General features: G+C 37.5%; 1 protein-coding gene across 2 annotated transcripts; it reads right to left on the reverse strand.

Moving 5' to 3' along the window:
- Window positions 1-826: 826 nt before the first annotated feature.
- On the reverse strand, window positions 827-18517 carry MMP7 (matrix metallopeptidase 7). 2 transcript variants are annotated; one of them, XM_082340029.1, is made up of 6 exons: window positions 14111-18511; window positions 11373-11599; window positions 11139-11287; window positions 9632-9760; window positions 3602-3763; window positions 827-1135 (listed from the first exon to the last, which is right to left on the reverse strand). In XM_082340029.1, exons 1-6 carry the CDS (start codon window positions 14225-14227, stop codon window positions 1107-1109), a joined length of 813 nt encoding a protein of 270 aa, XP_082196155.1. In that variant the 5' UTR covers window positions 14228-18511; the 3' UTR covers window positions 827-1106. The 2 variants fall into 2 exon arrangements, with proteins under 2 accessions (XP_082196155.1, XP_082196154.1); XM_082340028.1 differs by having other exon boundaries at window positions 827-3763; window positions 14111-18517.
- Window positions 18518-19268: the final 751 nt, after the last annotated feature.

Consider the following 19268-nt stretch of genomic DNA (forward strand, 5'->3'; position numbering starts at 1 on the left):
GTAGGACTGGTTTGGAGAAAGTAAAAGAGAAGAGGGTGGGGCTTCCCTGGTGGCGCAGTGGTTGAGAATCTGCCTGCCAATGCAGGGGACACGGGTTCGAGCCCTGGTCTGGGAAGATCCCACATGCTGCGGAGCAACTAGGCCCGTGAGCCACAATTACTGAGCCTGCGCGTCTGGAGCCTGTGCTCCGCAACAAGAGAGGCCGCGATACTGAGAGGCCCGTGCACCGCGATGAAGAGTGGCCCCCACTTGCCGCAACTAGAGAAAGCCCTCGCACAGAAATGAAGACCCAACACAGCCATAAATAAATAAATAAATAAATAAATAAATAAATAAATAAATAAATAAATATAAATTTAAAAAAAAAAAGAGAAGAGGGTAAGATTGATATTTGGGTTGTGATGGGGCAGAGGAAAGGGAACACAGAGCAGCTGTGGTAGGAGAGATGCCATGAAGTTAGTTCAGGGGCAGGAACTTGGTGCCAGAAGGGACTATGAGAATGTAAATCCCTGGGAATTCACACACATTTTGTGGGAAGATTTGGACTTCCCAGAATACTCAGAGTGAGGGATTGGACCAAAGGATGAGGGGAACTTAACATACCTTTGGGTTATACTATCTTGGTTTATACTATACTGTATTATACTATACTATACTATACTATACTACACTATACTATACCTTACCCAACTGGTGATAGGGTGAGGTGCAGCTGAAGACCCAAAATAATGTGGTGGGGTTATTTAATTCTTTTTTCTGGTCTTAGTCTGATTTCATTGTATAGCATATCTTCTCTTGCCACAGAAACAGTACTTCCAAATAGAAATCATTTTACCATGGAATAAAAATTTTATTTATCTATGTATTTAACATTTATTGGCATCCGCCAAGTGCATGTTGCTTGAGGAGAGTCATAGATGAGTAAGACATAGTAATGTCATAAAAGGATTTATCCCCGGAGTGGGAGAGAGATGTACAAAAACCAACCACAATACAAGGATGGAGGCAGCAAGGGGTAAATGGAGTGCAGCAACAGTGTTCTTTAATTCTGGTTGGGAACAACTATATAGAATCCAATGAATGAATGTGTGTTCTCCCTGAAGTTTCTAATTTTTTCTTGAATCATTTCTCTTTCCTGTGAAGAGACAAAATAAGAACAATCTGACAATGTATAAAACATATTAAAAAATCCTAAGACTATAAAAACACAAGAAATGTCACAGTATGTACAGTCCATCGTTAACCCAGCCCAGTTTCTGTGCCTGGGACAACAGTTCTGAAAAACAACCTCCAAAGGCTAAAAAGGCAACCCTGTATGGAGTGTAGTCCCTGGGTGGTCAGATATCTTTGCACCCTGTCTTTTCACTCTGTCATTTTACCAGCCATTTTGTCTTGGGTAAGTTATTACTTAGCCTCTCTTCATGTTAGATTACCAGCCTGTAAAATGAGGACAGTAACAATTCATTGGATTGTTGAATTAAATAAGCTATTGCACGTGAAATGCCTGGTACACTATAAAAACTTGATGCATTTTAGCTATTATTTTTATTATTCTGAAAGGAACATTGGGAATTTTATATCCATGAGTTTAATCACATTCTTTTGAATTTATATTTTCTGCTCACATCACTTCTTGTATTAATGAACTACCTACATTAAAAACCTATGTAATTAAATCTTACTTTCATTTGTCCAGAAGCTACCTCTTTCCAACTTTGACTAGAGGCACTTCACTGTCTAATACTTAAGGATTTAATGCACTAATCCATCTTCTTTATGTTAAATCTAATCAGTCTGCCAAAGAACATTTTTCAGGCCCCTTCTAATTTTCTTAAGGTTCAAAGATAGTTATACATGCCATAGAGTATTCTGTGAGTTCCGTAGTTTTATATAAGGGGAGGTACTATTTTCTGTTTTGTTGGTGTTGACTTTACCAACAATTGCAGTGTTTCGTGAACTTTTTTGGACAGCAGCAGCTCCTTAAGTCAGAACTTTGTGGTATAGTTAATGGTATTTTCCAAAATGTGTTCTCTGAAATGCTATTCTGAGAGGGCTCAATGGGTGTGCCACAAAAAAGATTATAATTTGGGAAGAGCTGAGTTAAATGACAGTTTGTTAGATCATTTTTAACATCCTGTACACCTTAAATACAGTAAGTAGTGGTTTTTGAACTTGTTTCTCCAAAGCATCTTTTTTTGGGGAATTGTCTGGTAGGACCAGTGTTCTGGGAACACAATTTGGGAGATGCTGATTGATAGTAAGTTATAGGTTCAACTGATAGCTTAAATCCATTATCCTACAGGAGTAATTTCCCCCTGAGGACATTACATTACTTATTATGTGGAAGCACTTTCATTGCTCTTCTGAACATTCAGAGACTCTTACGTTATCTTTTTGCCGTATGTTCTTATCATCCTGGTATTTTGCTGGAAAGGTTTAATTATATCTGTGTACTTAAAGATATCATTCCATATGTATTTTCTTTTCCAAATTGCTTTTAGAAGCATACTAAGTAGTGATAGGCTGAAATATGAAGTAGAATGTGAAATCATGCAGCCCTGGCTTGGAATCTTTGTTCAAGAACTCAGCAGCCTCTTGTCCTTGGACGATTTATTTAGCTTCTTTGATTCTTACTATTCTCATCTTTATCTAGAGACATGGCTTTTTATCCTTGTCCTTTGATTCCTTTCTCACATTACTCTTTCTGAGTTGATCAAGCAAATACAAATCAGTTTATTCTTTTAAATTGAATTTGGAACTTGATTAAAACAAAAAAGTGTAGATTGGGACATGGTATATTCATACCCGTCATGACCAGCGATTATAAGAAGTCACTGTCTATGGTTAACCCCTTTCCCTATGCATATATACAGGCAGGAAAAATTGGGTAACTTTTTTTTTTTTTTTAATTTATTTATTTATGGCTGTGTTGGGTCTTCATTTCTGTGTGAGGGCTTTCTCTAGTTGTGGCAAGCGGGGACCACTCTTCATCGTGGTGTGTGGGCCTCTCACTATCGCGGCCTCTCATGTTGCGGAGCACAGGCTCCAGACACGCAGGCTCAGTAATTGTGGCTCACGGGCCCAGCTCCTCCGCGGCACATGGGATCTTCCCAGACCAGGGCTCAAACCCATGTCCCCTGCATTGGCAGGCAGATTCTCAACCACTGCGCCATCAGGGAAGCCCTGGGTAACTTTTAAGCACCTAGGGCCAAACGCTTGGGAGTGGGAAGCTACGGGGGAAGGTGTTATGTTCCTCTGTCCGTCCCTATGGGGGAGGCTCCCCTAAAGTATTTGAACCAAGCAAGAAAGAAGAGTGAGTGGCAGCTTAAAAAAAACGCTTGACAGTGTCATTTTCATGATTTCACCAAATGATACTGTATTACTGAAAATTTAAAATCAATATCCTCATAGTATAAAATAGCATGATTAAATTTCAAGTATCTAATGTCTCAAATTTCTCCCCTCAGTAGGCTTTTGGGTATAAAAGTTCCAGTGTGTTTTTCCAAGTAAATACCTCTTTCCCAGCCTTTCTCATTCAAGCCTACCCAAAGGAGGCAATGTCTTAAGGAGATATTGGAAATACGGAAATCATAAATATTACCATATAATTTCTGAATTCCATTGATATCATCCTGTGCAAGTTTGAAATTCTTGGAATCGCCTTCTTCATAAGTTGGATACATCACAGCATTAGGATCAGATGAATGATCCAGACCCAAGGAATGGCCAAGTTCATGAGTCGCAACATACAGAAAATTAATTCCTGCAACCAAAGAGACATACAGTAACTGTAAAAAATAACTATAAAATCAAAATAGATAATAAAAATAAAATAACTATAAAATACCTAACTATTTAAATTCTCCATAGTTTGCTTATTTGTTTCCAGGCCTACACAAAGGCGGAAGGTTTAGAAGAGGAATCAGAATAATAGTGCTTTCCTCAATACATAAGGCAAATGCTAACAGCCATGAAAGGTGAAATCGACAGTAACACAGTCATAGTAGGGGACTTTAACACCTCACTTTCACCAATGGACAGATCATCCAAAATGAAAATAAATAAAGAAACACAAGCTTTAAATGATACATTAAATGAGATGGACTTAATAAATATTTATAGGACATTCCATCAAAAAATAGCAGATTACACTTTCTTCTCAAGTGCTCCTGGAACATTCTCTAGGATAGATCATATCTTGGGTCACAAATCAAGCCTTGGTAAATTTAAGAAACTTGAAATCATGTCAAGTATCTTTTCCAGCCACAACATTATGAGACTAGATATCAATTACAGGAAAAAAATCTGTAAAAAATACAAACACATGGAGGCTAAACAATACACTACTAAATAACCAAGAGATCACTGAAGAAATCAAAGAGGAAATCAAAAAATACCTAGAAACATATGACAATGAAAACACAATGACCCAAAACCTATGGGATGCAGCAAAAGCAGTTCTAAGGGGAAGTTTATAGCAATACAATCCTACCTCAAGAAACAAGAAACATCTCAAACCAACAACCTAACCTTACACCTAAAGCAATTAGAGAAAGAAGAACAAAAAAACCCCAAAGTTAGCAGAAGGAAAGAAATCATAAAGATCAGATCAGAAATAAATGAAAACGAAATGAAGGAAACAATAGCAAAGATCAATAAAACTAAAAGCTGGTTCTTCAGAGATAAACAAAATTGATAAACTATTAGCCAGACTCATCAAGAAAAAAGGGGAGAAAACTCAAATCAACAGAATTAGCAATGAAAAAGGAGAAGTAACAACTGACACTGCAGAAATACAAACAATCATGAGAGATTACTACAAGCAACTCTATCCCAATACAGTGGACAACCTGGAAGAAATGGACAAATTCTTAGAAAAGCACAACCTTCTGAGACTGAACCAGGAAGAAATAGAAAATATAAACAGACCAGTCACAAGCAATGAAATTGAAATTGTGATTAAAAATCTTCCAACAAACAAAAGCCCAGGACCAGATGGCTTCACAGGCAAATTCTATCAAACATGTAGAGAAGAGCTAACACCTATCCTTCTCAAACTCTTCCAAAATATAGCAGAGGGAGGAACACTCCCAAACTCATTCTACGAGGCCACCATCACCCTGATACCAAAACCAGACAAAGATATCACAAAGAAAGAAAACTACAGGCCAATATCACTGATGAACAGAGATGCAGAAATCCTCAACAAAATACTAGCAAACAGAATCTAACAGCACATTAAAAGGATCATACACCATGATCAAGTGAGGTTTATCCCAGGAATGCAAGGATTCTTCAATATACACAAATCAATCAATGTGATACACCATATTAACAAACTAAAGTATAAAAACCATATGATCATCTCAATAGATACAGAAAAAGCTTTTGACAAAATTCAACACCCATTTATGATAAAAACCCTCCAGAAAGTAGTCATAGAGGGAACTTACGTCAACATAATAAAGGGCATATATGACAAACCCACAGCCAACATCGTTCTCAATAGTGAAAAACTGAAACCATTTCCACTAAGATCAGGAACAAGACAAGGTTGCCCACTCTCACCACTCTTATTCAACATAGTTTTGGAAGTTTTAGCCACAGCAATCTGAGAAGAAAAAGAAATAAAAAGAATCCAAATTGGAAAAGAAGAAGTAAAACTGTCACGTTTGCAGATGACATAATACTATACATAGAGAATGCTAAAGATGCTACCAGAAAACTACTAGCGCTAATCAATGAATTTGGTAAAGTAGCAGGATACAAAATTAATGCACAGAAATCTCTTGCATTCCTATACACTAATGATGAAAAATGTGAAAGAGAAATTGAGGAAACACTCCCATTTACTGCTGCAACAAAAAGAATAAAATATCTAGGCGTAAACCTACCTAAGGAGACAAAAGACTGTATGCAGAAAACTATAAGACACTGATGAAAGAAATTAAAGAGGATACAAACAGATGGAGGGATATACCATGTTCTTGGATTGGAAGAATCAACATTGTGAAAATGACTATACTACCCAAAGCAATCTACAGATTCAATGCAATCCCTATCAAATTACCAATGGCATTTTTTACAGAACTAGAACAAAAAATTTCACAATTTGTATGGAAACACAAAAGACCCTGAATAGCCAAAGCAGTATTGAGAAAGAAAAACGGAGCTGGAGAAATCAGGCTCCCTGACCTCAGACTACACTACAAAGCTACAGTAATCAAGAAAATATGGTACTGGCACAAAAACAGAAATATAGATCAATGGAACAGGATAGAAAGCCCAGAGATAAACCCACACACATATGGTCACCTTATCTTTGATAAAGGAGGCAAGCATATACAGTGGAGAAAAGACAGCCTCTTCAATAAGTGGTGCTGGGAAAACTGGACAGGTACATGTAAAAGTATGAAATTAGAACACTCCCTGACACCATACACAAAAATAAACTCAAAATGGATTAAAGACCTAAGTGTAAGGCCAGACACTATCAAACTCTTAGAGGAAAACATAGGCAGAACACTCTATGACATAAATCACAGCAAGATCCTTTTTGACCCAGCTCCTAGAGAAATGGAAATAAAAACACAAATAAACAAATGGGACCTAATGAAACTTAAAAGCTTTTGCACAGCAAAGGAAACCATAAACAAGACCAAAAGACAACCCTAAGAATGGGAGAAAATATTTGCAAATGAAGCAACTGACAAAAGATTAATCTCCAAAATATACAAGCAGCTCATGCAGCTCAATATCAAAAAAGCAAACAGCCCAGTCCAAAAATGGGCAGAAGACCTAAACAGACATTTCTCCAAAGAAGATATACAGATTGCCAACAAACACATGAAAGGATGTTCAACATCACTAACCATTAGAGAAATGCAAATCAAAACTACAATGCGGTATCACCTCACACCAGTCAGAATGGCCATCATCAAAAAATCTACAAACAAATGCTGGAGAGGATGTGGAGAAAAGGGAACCCTCTTGTACTGTTTTTGGGAATGTAAATTGATACAGCCACTATAGAGAACACTATGGAGGTTCCTTAAACAACTAAAAATAGAACTACCATACCACCCAGCAATCCCACTGCTGGGCATATACCCAGAGAGAGCCATAATTCAAAAAGAGTCATGTACCCAATGTTCATTGCAGCACTATTTACAATAGCCAGGACATGGAAGCAACCTAAGTGTCCATCGACAGATGAATGGGTAAAAAGTTGTGGCACTTATATACAATGGGATACTACTCAACCATAGAAAGAAATGAAATTGAGTTATTTGTAGCGAGGTGGATGGACCTATTGTCTGTCATACAGAATGAAATAAGTCAGAAAGAGAAAAACAAATACCGTATGCTAACACATATATATGGAATCTAAAAAAAAAAAAAAGGTTCTGAAGAACCTCGGAGTAGGACAGGAATAAAGATGCAAACATAGAGAATGGACTTGCGGGCATAGGGAGGGGGAAGGATAAGCTGGGATGAAGTGAGAGGGTGGTATGGACATATATACGCTACCAAATGTAAAATAGATAGCTATTGGGAAGCAGCCACATAGCACAGGGAGATCAGCTCGGTGCTTTGTGACCACCTAGAGGGGTGGGATAGGGAGGGTAGGAGGGAGATGCAAGGAGGGGGGATATGGGGATATATGTATACATATAGCTGATTCACTTTGTTATACAGCAGAAACTAGCACACCATTGTAAAGCAGTTATACTCCAATAAAGATGTTAAAAAAAAAAAAGCAGATGTGGTACATTTATATGATGGAATACTACTCAGCCATAAAAAAGAATGAAATAATGCCTTTTGCAGCAACATGGATGGACCTGAGATATCATACTAAGTGAAATAAGAAAAAGACAAATACCATCTGATATCACTTATATGTGGAATCTAAAATATGACACAAATGAACATATCTATGAAACAAAAACAGACTCACAGACATTGAGAGCAGACTCATGGTTGCCAAGGGGGTGGGGGTGTGGGAAGGAAGGATTGGGAGTTTGGGATTAGCAGATGCAAACCATGATATATAGGATGGATAAACAACAAGGTCCTATTGTAAAGCACAGGGAACTCTATTCAATATCCTGGGATAAACCATAATGGAAAAGTACATGAAAAAGAATATGTGTATAACTGAATGACTTTGCAGTACAGCAGAAATTAACACAACACTGTAAATCAACTATACTTCAATAAAGTTTTAAAAAAAAGAATAGTAGTGCTTTAATCTCATCACCTTTTTTTTTTTAATATAATGTTTTTCTGCCTATTTTCTTCTTATGTAATCACTCAGATAGCAGTATTCAGTAGAGGAAAGCAAAGGCTTATAAGTATTGTATAAATACCTGGTTTTGAAACCCAGCTCTGCTACTTACTAGCTGGACAACTTTGGACAAATTAATGGGTATTTCTGAGTCTCAGTTCCTCATCTGTTAAATGGAGATAATAATTCCTACCTTGTCGATTTGTCATAATGAGTTTCCCAATATCTGGAAAATAATAATGGCTATTCAATAAATGATAGTGACTTTGAATAGCAGGAGAGAGAAAGTTGGCTTTGAGAAAGCACGGCCATAAGGCAGGAACTCCAGGCGATGCTGGGATTTGGTTTTGATTTGTTAAAGTGTATTATGTATGTGCTCTCTCTCCCTCAGACTCATAGAAAGGCTTTGCAAATAAGGGGGAAGGTGTGAGTGTGTGAGTTTGAGTGGCCAGAGTTCCAATTGTGGTGCATTAGATTGAAGGAAGCTGTCTTTAGCTTACCTTGAGTGGGAAGAAGGAAGAATGAAAAAGGTATGCAAGATGTGAAACGGAAGCAGTGTCATAATTTTAAATAGGTTAGATTTTCACGGCAAGGCATCACTTAAGTGGTGAATTCCCATTGCCAAACACAAGTACTCATTTCTGTTTCAGGGCCAGTTAGTAGCCACTTTTTAAAAAACATTGTCTCCAATTAGGATTATTTATCTAGAGCTTCTCTTCATTAGTTTTCTGTTTTGTCTATGATCTTCTACTTTGTAAAGTGATGAATACAATGGGCTGGGTTATGGTGTGGGTTCTTTCTGGAAAACAGTGAATAATATCAGAACTGTATATACTTCTCAAATATCATAGTCTCTGCTCCTCTTTTTCCTTCTATTAAAAAACTTATTTTGGAGATATATACAAAAGAGCTATAATTTATTGAATTATTAATATATTCCAAGCACTGTGCTAAGCACTGCATAAGCATTATCTCATTTAATTCAAACAGCAATCCTGTGAGGGATTACTAAATCCTTATAGTCCCATTTCATAGATAAGGAAACTGAGGCTCAGAGAAGTTAAATAACTTGCCCAAAGACACAAAGTGAGTAATTGGTAGAGGTACAGCAAATTGAACCCAACATTGCTTGACACTGTAGCCTGAGTATCCATCTTCTATATATGGAGCATTATGAGCATATTAAATGCAATAATGCATTTAAAGTACAGAGGTGGCAGTTAGCAAGGGCTCAATAACTATTATTAATTGCTTTCAATTGTCAAATTAAAGATAGTTAAGATATAAAAAGTTCAGGATTTTAAGAAGGATATGTAGTGGAAGAGATATGGGATGCTGTACCTATACTGCTACCATCAGTCCAGCGTTCATCCTCATCAAAGTGAGCATCTCCTCCCAGGCCTGGCCCAGGTGCAAAGGCATGAGCCAGTGTGTTTCCTGGCCCATCAAATGGGTTGGGGTCCCCATGAGCTGAAAGAAAAAAGGGTAATTGCCTTTAGTGACTGAATTTATCTCCAGTCATTTCATCTTTTAGTTTACAGTACATGATAATTGAGGTTAGAAAGATTAGCCCAAGCAGTCAGCTGCATGCACAGGGTGGTTTGGGTGTTTATTTGTCACAGGGACTTTTTCTTTCACAGAACCACTGCTCATCCCTGATAACCACCACATGTTGAAAGCTTACTGATATGGACTTTAAATACATTCACATCCTACTTATGGTGGCATCTAAGTGTTATATTTGATCATTTTCCTTAGCTGGATGGTGGCAGAGTAGAGAATGAGTTTGAGTACTGGATTCAGCAGGTAATTGCATACCATTTAGTATACGTTTTCTTAAAAACCCAGCTTTTTCTTTGTGGGTGTAGTAGACAGTCTCTTGAAGAACTGTGCTGAAGGTGTCTTAAAATAGATTTTGATAGTGCTTTGATTTGTGATGCAGAGACATTTATTTTCAAATTGGTGTCAGGCCATATCCAGTTTATCCAGTTCTTGAAAAACATGGAGTGCCATGGTCAGTGCTTTTCTGTAAGGTTTTCTTCAGTCTTGTTGATATTGTGGTTGAAGCTCAAATTTCGGCTAAATTCACAGCACCCAGGAAGTTTAACATTAAAGCAGGCCAAAAAGAGCAGCATTTTCCTCTAAATTTGCACCATGAAACACCAGCAATTAATAACAGTTCATGTATATGGGTTATATCTCCTTAAGCCCTTTAATATGAAAGTTCTCTATTTTCTACTTTTTACTACATGAAAGGTGTTGGCAATAAGCCACAGGGACTGTTCACTTCTTGGAGACCACTTAAGGCCTTTGGAAGTTGTAACCTCTTCTTTTGGTTTAATGTTGATGTTAGTTAGATATATTTTAAACTGTCCCTTAAATATACATATATATGTATATCATGATTCATGTTACAAAAGAGAGGTTGGCAAACATTTTCTGTAAAGGACCAGGTTTGTGGGCTTGAAGACCTCTGTCAGAATTGCTAAAGTCTGCCACTGTAGCCCCAAAGCACTCATAGACAATAGGTAAATGAAGGACCATGGCTGTGTTCTAATAACTATTTACAGATTTGGCTCATGGGCCATAGTTTGCCATCTTGTGCTATAAAAAGTGGCTCTAAGTTAATGGACTAGAAAAAGTGTAAGAACATTGATCTTTAATGAGATCTATCTACCTATCTATCTATCTATCTATCTATCTATCTATCTATCTATCATCTATCTATCTATCTAATCTATCATCTATCTATATCTCTTTAAAGATTTTAAATCCCAGAAAGAGGAGGGCATTGATATAAGCAACAAGCAAAATAGCACCAGGATCAGCCTGCAGGAATCTTCCTTACCTCCTCTTGCAAAGCCAATCATGATATCAGCAATTCCCCAACTAACTCTCTTGAAGCTCAGTGGGATCTCTTTGCTCCACACGTTGAAGGCCTTTGCCACTAATTGATTCACTATGACATGTGGTAAGTCTCGAGTATATGACACGATCCTGGTAGAAAACAAGAAAACAATGTTTGACCTTTTAGGAAATAGGCTTTATTGTTTTTGCTAAAATGAGCCAAAGCAAAACTAACCTGTAGGTGACTACTTTGGAAGTCCATTTTGGGCGATCTGGGAATAGGGAATATTCTGCAACATCTGGCACTCCACATCTGGGCTTCTGCATGATTTCTATAATATGGGAGCTTAATCTTCCAGTTATAGGCAGGCGAAAGAATTTTTGCATCTGCTTGAGTTCGACTTCTAAACTATTGGGGTCCCTTGATTTTGAGTCAGATGGATAAAATCTCTTCAGATAGTCCTATTGGAAAGAGAGTAATTGATCTATAATTCTTGTTTATTGTCTTCTTTTAGCTCAGAAGTCTGCACATCTTTGCCTCTGACTCCTGTGGACCCAGATAGTAGTGTGAAGGCAGAATACTTACATAGTAACCAAGTAAAACAAGAGTGCATTAATGAAAAGAAAACTTAATATTGATGATGAAGCACTGCCATTTCATTTCATGAGCAAAAGAGTCCCTCCATTTTTCTTTTATCCCATTAAATGTTTTGAAGAGAAACACACTGTATACTTTATAAAACATAGACTTGTGTGTAATAGCCAATCAGGAAGAGTGCCCAGTGTGCCCTCAAGGGGCACAGCTGAGACCTCCCCTTGGTATCAGAGACCCTATGGGGAGATCCAAAGTCACCCAGCCCTTTCTAAAATTCTCTGGAGATCAGGTCCCAGCTGAGGTTAAAGGCCTTAACATTTTAGTCCTGGGAAAGGTTATTATGACATTATTTTGTTTAATATACGTATTCTCCAGGTGAAGAAATCAAAACTCTTAGTAACTAAATGATTTGCCCTGGGGTCACACGTTAAGTTAGTAGCAGAACTGGCTCTGAGTTTCTTCACTGCCAGGCCAGTGCTCTTTCCATGGCTAAATCCTTAGTAAAACCCTCTTTGTGAGGCTGCAGGATAAAGCAGGTCTCTCAGGTGTATTCCATGGGCAATTGGGTCCCTGGGAATTTCTTAAAGGACACTAGTGAATGGGTATGAGGATGGCAGTCCAGCAGCCTAAATAGGAAAAAATAGAAAGTGAATGAAATAACAACAGCAGCAAAGAACTTTTATTAAGCACTTACTAGTGCCAGGGACTATACCAGGAGCTTTACATTACTTATCTCATTTAAACCTCATAACCACCCTGTGAAGTAAGGTATGGCATTATTTTCCTATTTCACATTTGAAGAATCATGGCTCAGAAGAGTGAAATAAGTTGCACGAGGTCACCCCATGAGTAACCAAAGGAGCTGGTATTTGAACTTGTGTTCTGATTCCAAAGCCCATTTCATCAGAAAAATGTATAGTGTTATATAATATGTGATAATATCGTTGAAATGATTTAAACATTGGCTCACTCATTTGCAGTCTAATTTGGAGTAGGTGGTAATGGTTACTTGTCTGAGAATCGCTTAGGAGTATGCACTTTATGTAAGTAACCTTAGCAATATTGTGCTCTGTCTTCCTGTTACCAACGACTGTATTTCATTCAATACAACAAACACTTACTGTTCACCTATGACAATTAGCAATTAATCCCTGATTTGAAAACAAATAGCTCATTTTTTTCCCTTCCAGAGCTACAGGCTTTACAAAGACACCCTTTGAAAGAAATCTCTCTGCATCCTTAAGATTAATTTTCCTGCCTTCCTTTAAACTTAGAGAACCTCCCTCTGGTTTATTGGCAACATGCTCCAGGGGTAAAGGGACTCAATACTCTTGCAAGTGTACTCCTTCTGCAGAGTCCATTAGGTGGACCCATATGAAATTGCTCTTTTGGAGAAAAAGAAACCTGTCAAATATCACTAATTTCATATGGTTCAGTCCAATGTATTACATGGACTTTTAAAAAGTCAAAGTTAGTGTGAAATAAAACACAACTTTTCTTATGCTTAAAGCTTAAATTTATAACCAATACGTAGGAGTAGATGTCCCATTATTTTACCAGGTAATAATTACTTACAATTATTAGGCTACTTATTAAGTAGTATATTGGAAAGAACATGATTTTTGAGCCAGAACTTGTCCTTGACTCTTATCTCTACAATTAGCAAGTATGTGAATTAACCTTACTTTGGTTTCTTCTTTTTCCCAGGATAGAGCTAAGGATTCAATGACACAATGTATATGAAGTACTTTATAATCTGTAATTGTTACATACATGTTAGTTGGTATTGTTACCACTTCCTTTATTCGCTAGAATAATCCTGTGAGGTATAAAGCACAATATTATTATCTCTATTAGATATATGAGAAAACAAAGTCAGAAGTTCATGCCTTGCCCATCATCATTGGCTTGTCAGTGGGAGGACTGCAACTTATACCCTCGTTTTTTCTTTTCAAGTCTCTCCATCACAAGCAGTCCTCATCTTAAGAGGCAACACTTTGCTCTTTATGAGAAAAATCTCAAGTTACAATACATAATAGTAGCAATAAGAACTTCAACTTATTGAATCTGTCTCAGGTACTCTGTTAAGTGCTTCACAACACCCCCATTTGGTTGATATCATTATATTATCCAACTTCCAAATTAGAAAACTGAAGCTCAGAGAAGTTTAATAACATTCCTGTGTTCATCTACACAGTTGAGTGGAGGAGTTGGAACTTGAATCTACTTTGGGCAGGCTCCAAAGCTTGCTCCTAACAGCTACTTGATTGAAACATATATTACCTATATAATCAGAAAAATTATTAAAATTGAAAAACATACTTGCTAATGCTGATGGTGAGCCTGTGGAGGCCCACGTGAGTGGGCCAGTGACATACCTGCGCCTGTTCCCACGGCGGCTCACTCATGCCTCCTGCCTTCCGGGGAAGCTGCAGGGCCAGGGTGCCAGGCAGCACACTCACAGCGTACAGCACGGCCAGCACAACCAGCTGCATAGCTGCTGTCCAGAGATGATTGCTCTCGGACTTACGGTTGGTTTGGTGTTTTCTGCCAGAGGCTGAAGAAATTTATATAGCTTCTCAGACTTGAATGTGGAAATAGGTGACGCATTTGAGTGTTTTCTTTCTTTTTAGTGTCTACGGAACTTTGAAAGTGTGTATTATCTTTTATTAATGACAATGAGGAAGTATTACGTTCTTATTGGCAAGAAGCACACAAAGTGTTTGTCTTTCAAAAGACTTTTCTCCCACCTGTCTTCTGTATAAATTTGACCCATGACAATTTAAATTTAACACATTTTATTTGCCAGAATCAAATTGCTACTTAGACATGTCTTCTCAGTTTAAAAATTTGGGGAGCATTATTCAGGACATATTTTATCTTAACATAATTTTTTAAAAATTTGAAATGCATAGAAAAGTACATAAAAGATACAAATACTCAAATCACTATTAAGCAAGCATTTGTAACAGTCTCCAAAGTCATAGAGGGGAATGATGAGAGGAGTGGCAAGTGGAAATGCTCTGCTGTGATTGGGTCGGTGGCCACCGTAAAGCCTGTGCTCCACTCCCTCACCTTCCAGATACCTTAGTGGAGCCCTGAGAATTCCCTCTTCAAGTCTCCCTTTAATCAGATTATTTCTTTTCTTAGTGGTCAACATCACTTGAATTCCTCTTGAATTACATGAAAAAATATTAAACAATAAAACCCTTCAGGCATGGGCTTGCCTGTTCATCTACCATACTTACCATGCTTCACCTTCTGTAGTTGCAGGTTTCTCCAAAGCTGGCCTTCAACTTGGAAATCACTCTCTCCAATCTTTCTCTTCCAATCGCCCTGACTCTGGCTGCTGACCAGCCACCACTTGGGCTAGTTTGGTCCTCACAACACATAATGGTTATTCTACATATAACAATTAAAGACACATGACCTAGAGATTCTAGTCCATTTACTTCAATTTTCCTGAAGATGAAACTGAAACCAAGACAACAGGTTCACTTATTTCTCCAAGGCTCACACAGCCAGTTAATAATAGGCCTGATTCCCAGTCCAGTGCTTTTTGTGTCATATCACACTACCTATTCATTTTGTCATTATATAGAATACACATTTCTTGAGAGAGCGCGTGGCTTTTTTACTATAATAAGTCATGGGAAACTCCCCAAATATGCTGGAGCTGAAAAATATGATAGAGGTCTTTGGCCTTCTTAGGTAGGTTTATTCCAAGTATTTTATTCTTTTTGTTGCAATGGTAAATGGGAGTGTTTCCTTAATTTCTCTTTCAGATTTTTCATCATTAATGTATAGGAATGAAAGAGATTTCTGTGCATTAACTTTGTATCCTGCTACTTTACCAAATTCATTGATTAGCTCTAGTAGTTTTCTGGTAGCATCTTTAGGATTCTCTATGTATAGTATGATGTCATCTGCAAACAGTGACAGTTTCACTTCTTTTCCGATTTGGATTCCTTTTATTTCTTTTTCTTCTCTGATTGCTGTGGCTAACACTTCCAAAACTATGTTGAATAAGAGTGGTGAGAGTGGGCAACCTTGTCTTGTTCCTGATCTTAGTGGAGATGGTTTCAGTTTTTCACCTTTGAGAACGATGTTGGCTGTGGGTTTGTCATATATGCCCTTTATTATGTTGACATAAGTTCCCTCTATGCCTACTTTCTGGAGAGTTTTTGTCATAAATGGGTGTTGAATTTTGTCGAAAGCTTTTTCTGTGTCTATTGAGATGATCATATGGTTTTTCTCCTTCAATTTGTTAATATGGTTTATCACATTGATTGATTTGCGTATACTGAAGAATCCTTGCATTCCTGGGATAAAATCCACTCGATCATGGTGTATGATCCTTTTAATGTGCTGTTGGATTCTGTTTGTTAGTATTTTGTTGAGGATTTTCGCATCTATGTTCATCAGTGATATTGGCTTGTAGTTTTCTTTTTTTGTGACATCTTTGTCTGGTTTTGGTATCAGGGTGATGGTGGCCTTGTAGAATGAGTTTGGGAGTGTTCCTCCCTCTGCTATATTTTGGAAGAGTTTGAGAAGGATGGGTGTTAGCTCTTCTCTAAATGTTTGATAGAATTCACCTGTGAAGCCATCTGGTCCTGGGCTTTTGTTTGTTGGAAGATTTTTAATCACAGTTTCAATTTCAGTGCTTGTGATTGGTCTGTTCATATTTTCTACTTCTTCCTGGTTCAGTCTCGGCAGGTTGTGCATTTCTAAGAATTTGTCCATTTCTTCCAGGTTGTCCATTGTATTGGCATAGAGTTGCTTGTAGTAATCTCTCATGATCCTTTGTATTTCTGCAGTGTCAGTTGTTACTTCTCCTTTTCATTTCTAATTCTGTTGATTTGAGTCTTTTCCCTTTTTTTCTTGATTAGTCTGGCTAATGGTTTATCAATTTTGTTTATTTTCTCAAAGAACTAGCTTTTAGTTTTATTAGGCTTTGCTATTGTTTCCTTCATTTTGTTTTCGTTTATTTCTGATCTGATCTTTATGATTTCTTTCCTTCTGCTAACTTTGGGGTATTTTTTGTTCTTTTTTCTCTAATAGCTTTAGGTGTAAGGTTAGGTTGTTTATTTCAGATTTTTCTTATTTCTTGAGTTACGATTTTCTTCCTATAAACTTCCCTCTTAGAACTGCTTTTGCTGCATTCCACAGGTTTTGGGTCATCGTGTTTTCATTGTCATATGTTTCTACGTATTTTTTGATTTCCTCTTTGATTTCTTCAGTGATCTCTTGGTTATTTAGTAGTGTATTGTTTAGCCTCCGTGTTTTTTGTGTTTTTTACAGTTTTTTTTTCCTGTCATTGATATCTAGTCTCATAGCGTTGTGGTCGGAAAAGATACTTGATACAATTTCAATTTTCTTAAATTTACCAAGGCTTGATTTGTGACCCAATATCTGATCTATCCTGGAGAATGTTCCATGAGCACTTGAGAAGAAAGTGTATTCTGTTGTTTTTGGATGGAATGTCCTATAAATATCAATTAAGTCCATCTTGTTTAATGTGTCATTTAAAGCTTGTGTTTCCATATTTATTTTCAATTTTGTTGATCTGTCCATTGGTGAAAGTGGGGTGTTAAACTCCCCTACTATGATTGTGTTACTGTTGATTTCTCCTTTTATAGCTGTTAGCAATTGCCTTATGTATTGAGGTGCTCCTATGTTGGGTGCATAAATATTTACAATTGTTATATATTCTTCTTGGATTAATCCCTTGAGCATTATGTAGTGTTCTTCTTTGTCTCTTGTAATAGTCTTTATTTTAAAGTTTATTTTGTCTGATATGAGGATTGCTACTCCAGCTTTCTTTTGATCTCCATTTGCGTGGAATATCTTTTTCCATCCCCTCACTTTCAGTCTGTATGTGTCCGTAGGTCTGAAGTGGGTCTCTTGTAGACAACATATATACGGATTTGTTTTTGTATCCATTCAGCAAGCCTCTGTCTTTTGGTTGGAGCTTTTAATCCATTACAATTAAGGTAATTATTGATATGTGTGTTCCTATTACCATTTTTGTAACTGTTTTGGGTTTGTTATTGTAGGTCTTTTCCTTCTCTTGTATTTCCTGCCTAGAGAAGTTCCTTTTTCACTTGTTGTAAAGCTGGTTTTGTGGTGCTGAATTCTTTTAGCTTTTACTTGTTTGTAAAGGTTTTAATTTCTCTGTCGAATCTGAATGAGATCCTTGCTGGGTAGAGTAATCTTGGTTGTAGGTTTTTCCCTTTCATCACTTTAAAGATGTCCTGCCACTCCCTTCTGGCTTGCAGAGTTTCTGCTGAAAGATCAGCTGTTAACCTTATGGGGATTCTCTTATATGTTATTTGCTGCTTTTCCCTTGCTGCTTTTAATATTTTTTCTTTGTATTTAGTTTTTGATAGTTTGATTAATATGTGTCTTGGCATGTTTCTCCTTGGATTTATCCTGTATGGGACTCTCTGTGCTTCCTGAACTTGATTGACTATTTCCTTTCTCATATTAAGGAAGTTTTCAACTATAATCGCTTCAAATATTTTCTCAAACTCTTTCTTTTTCTCTTCCTCTGGGGACTCCTATAATTCGAATGTTGGTGCATTTAATGTTGTCCCAGAGGTCTCTGAGACAGTTCTCAATTCTTTTCATTCTTATTTCTTTATTCTGGTCTGTGGTAGTTATTAGTATTTTATCTTCCAAGTCACTTGTCTGTTCTTCTGCCTCAGTTATTCTGCTATTGATTCCTTCTAGAGAATTTTAAATTTTATTTATTGTGTTGTTCATCATAGTTTGTTTGCTCTTTAGTTCTTCTAGGTCCTCCTTAAACGTTTCTTGTATTTTCTCCATTCTATTTCCAAGGTTTTGGATCATCTTTACTATCATTACTCTGAATTCTTTTTCAGGTAGATTGCCTAGTTCCTCTTCATTTGTTTGGTCTGGTGGGTTTTTACCTTGTTCCTTCATCTGCTGTATATTTCTCTGTCTTCTCATTTTGCTTAACTTACTGTGTTTGGGGTCTCCTTGTCACAGGCTGCAGTTCATAGTTCCTGTCGTTTTTGGTGTCTGCCCCCAGTGGCTAAGGTTGGTTCAGTGGGTTGTGTAGGCTTCCTGGTGGAGGGGCCTAGTGCCTGTATTCTGGTGGATGAGGCTGGATCTTGTCTTTCTGGTGGGTAGGACTGAGTCTGGTGGCGTGTTTTGGGGTGTCTGTGGACTTATTATGATTTTAGGCAGCCTCTCTGCTAATGGGTGGGGTTGTATTCCTGTCTTGCTAGTTGTTTGGCATGGAGTGTCCAGCACTGGAGCTTGCTGGTTGGAGTGGAGCTGGGTCTTAACGTTGAGACGTATATCTCTGGGAGAGGTCTTGCTGACTGATATTATGTGGGGCCAGGAGGTCTCTGGTGATCCAATGTCCTGAACTCTGCTCTTCCATCTCTGAGGCTCAGGCCTGACATCCAGCTGGAGCACCATGACCCTGTCAGCCACACAGTTCAGAAGACAAGGGAGAATAAAAATAAATAAAGAAAATAAAGTTATTAAGATAAAATATTTTAAAAT

Source organism: Balaenoptera borealis, assembly GCF_965194805.1.
Source record: "Balaenoptera borealis genome assembly, chromosome: 11".
In the NCBI taxonomy this organism is placed as follows: domain Eukaryota; kingdom Metazoa; phylum Chordata; class Mammalia; order Artiodactyla; family Balaenopteridae; genus Balaenoptera; species Balaenoptera borealis.